The sequence below is a fragment of the Engraulis encrasicolus genome, chromosome 6 (genome assembly GCF_034702125.1).
Source record: "Engraulis encrasicolus isolate BLACKSEA-1 chromosome 6, IST_EnEncr_1.0, whole genome shotgun sequence".
Taxonomy (NCBI): Eukaryota; Metazoa; Chordata; class Actinopteri; order Clupeiformes; family Engraulidae; genus Engraulis; species Engraulis encrasicolus.
The window spans coordinates 52,597,101-52,599,838 of NC_085862.1; the positions used below are offsets into that span (position 1 = coordinate 52,597,101).

Consider the following 2,738-nt stretch of genomic DNA (forward strand, 5'->3'; position numbering starts at 1 on the left):
TTTCAAAATGTTTCAACTGATGAATATTATGTACGGAAGTTAATATGATTAGATAAAAATGTAGAGAGCATATTTTACACAAGGACTAGGAACTTTAAGGTGTTACTAACTGCGCGTCTCCAGGAGAAGCAGTGGTCAAGAAGCGATTCATTCGAACAGGTTCCTTACTTGGAAAACTATGCATCCCCGGCAGATATTTGGTCATTTTTACTCCATTAGTAGCTATTTTAATCAGTTCATGTGTGTTTTCAAACTGTTAAGACAAATATTAAAAACTCAACTATAATTTCAAGACAATGTCAAATTGATTTATTACAGGGGTATTGTGAGTGAAAATTGGTACTTTGGGTCTGAAGATTTCATCCGTGTAAGTAATTACACTTTTCTCGAGGTGTTGTTAGTCACAAAGCACAATCCTCTACCTGTTTCCCCCCCCCGCATACCATATTGCTGTGCACCCTGCTTTTATTGCTGTGCAGTAGGATATACAGTAAGTGGCATTAAACAATAAATAAGCAACCATGAACTTGTATTCAGATTAACTTGCCTTCTTGGTGGTTCGTATTCAGTGCTTTACTGCATTTGTTTTTGGAACAATGTAAAAAAAAAAAAAAAATTTTTTTTTTTTTGTGCAAAATCGTTACAGGGGGGGCTAATACTAATGTAGGGGGGGCTAAAGCCCCCCTAAAATAGGCCTAACGACGGCCCTGGAGGCAACGCAGAGATCAGTCATCCTCCAGGAGTGGGGCTCCAGGTGGGACAAAGAAGAAGCTCTCTCCCTTTTACCTCGCCATGTCGTGGCTGGACCCACACGCGAAACGTCGCGCAACGGAGTCAAATTTTGACTCGACGGTAAGCAATCGTTCGTGCTTTGTTCAGTACCGGATAGCAAGCTAGCATGAGCTAGGAAGCTGCAAAAGCAAGCAAGCTAAATTAGTGTAGCTGGCGTGGAGTGCTTACAGTCTGTGTACAACACAGCATAAATGCGTAGGAAACATCAGAAACACTGGGACGTAAATGCTGAAGTAAAATAAGAACCCAAGTGTGTGTGAGAGAGCGAGAATACTCCCTCACATGAACCACCACCATCGACTGTGGCCATTGTTGTTGTTGTTGTGGCTATTGTTCAGTCGTAGGGCCAACAGTAACAATGAATGTATATCCTATAAAAATGTCTGTATATCCAGCATTGTATGAAGCTTTGTTGTCTGTGAAATGTGAATGTCGATTACAGCTCGACTTTGTTAATGTAATTTAGTCCATGGTGGCGTTGTCTGCATGCATGGACAATGGCCAGCTATCTGCCTTGTGTTTTACCAGCTTCAGTGCTACCACATGCAGCACATTCACAACACTCAAGCAAATACTTAGTGTAAAATAGTATGTGTCATTAATATATGCAGGACTGAGTGAACGTTGAGTTGTACTACTGTTCAGTACAGAAAAAAACTAAATGTGAATGTGTGAATTCTTTATCAGGAACAATGTCCAACTGTGTGCTTATTCTTTTGTCTTCACAGTCTGATTCCTCCCCCTCCCCCACCTCCACCCATGGCCCTGATAGCCCGACTGAGCCAGTGCCCTCACCACCTCAGCCTGCACCAGCCCAGCCCGAGCCCTCGTCACCTCAGCCCTGTGCCGCACAAGCACTGCCGGTGCCCTTGCCGTTGGCCTCGCCTTCACCCTCACCTCGGTCATCGCTTCTGCCCAGGGCCTCACCATCAACCCGACCTTCTACTGCACGGGGTGGCAAGCGGAAGTTGGATGACGTGGACATTATGAAGAGGCTGGAGCTGTTGGACCAGCGTTGGGAGGAGCTGGAGAAGCAGCGTTCGGCCCTAAACGACTGCACAGCATTTGGGATGCTGGTAGTGGACATGGTGGGCCGAATACCACAGGCTGAAAGGTCCAGCTCCTTTGTGCAGGTCATCAATCTGCTTCAGGGGATCCTGGACAAACCAACAGCAGCACCCAAAGACAGAGAGTGACTCTAAATAGTGTTATTTTATATATATATATATATATATATATATATATATATACACAAACCCCAACTCCGGTGAAGTTGGGACGTTTGGTAAACAGTGAATAAAATCAAAATGCTATCATTTTCAAAACATTCAATCTATTCATTAGATGGAGAATAGTGAAAAGACAACATATTAAAGGATAACTGCGGTATTTTCAACATTAAGCCTCATTTCCGAGTTGTCTGCAATGTTCTAGAACTCCCCTCACTATTTTTTTTTATGTTTACTGATGTCTCGGGTATTTGCCAAATTTTGACTCATCCCTACCTGCTTCAGAATGGCAAGTCGCCTGCATGTCGGACCACGTCCTTAAAAGCACCAAAAACGTACATTTTCAAAAATATCAACTCACCGGAGTGGTTACTGGTCTTCACTGGTCATCCATATCAAGTCAAGACAAAGTTGCTAAATTGGCAACACTGATACCAACACATCTGACACGAAATCTGAACGCACAAATTTGGTGTCAAAAGACACGTTTCTCAAAACACTGATCTGACACCAAATTCGGACATGCAGTTTTGGTGTCAAAAGACACGTTTTTTAAAACACTGATCTGACACGAAATCTGAAAGTACAGATTTGGTGTCAAAAGACACGTTTTTTAAAACACTGATCTGACACTAAATTCAAACATACAGATTTAGTGTCAGAAGACACGTTTCTTAAGGCGAGAAATGGCAGGTGAATTGGGTAAAAAAATTAAAT

At 42.6% G+C, this 2,738-nt stretch overlaps 1 protein-coding gene across 1 annotated transcript; it reads left to right on the top strand.

The window, feature by feature from the left end:
- The first annotated feature begins 767 nt into the window (after positions 1-767).
- LOC134451594 (circumsporozoite protein-like) lies at positions 768-1,988 on the top strand. The gene is made up of 2 exons (XM_063202100.1): positions 768-852; positions 1,521-1,988. Exons 1-2 carry the CDS (start codon positions 793-795, stop codon positions 1,986-1,988), a joined length of 528 nt encoding a protein of 175 aa, XP_063058170.1. The 5' UTR covers positions 768-792.
- Positions 1,989-2,738: the final 750 nt, after the last annotated feature.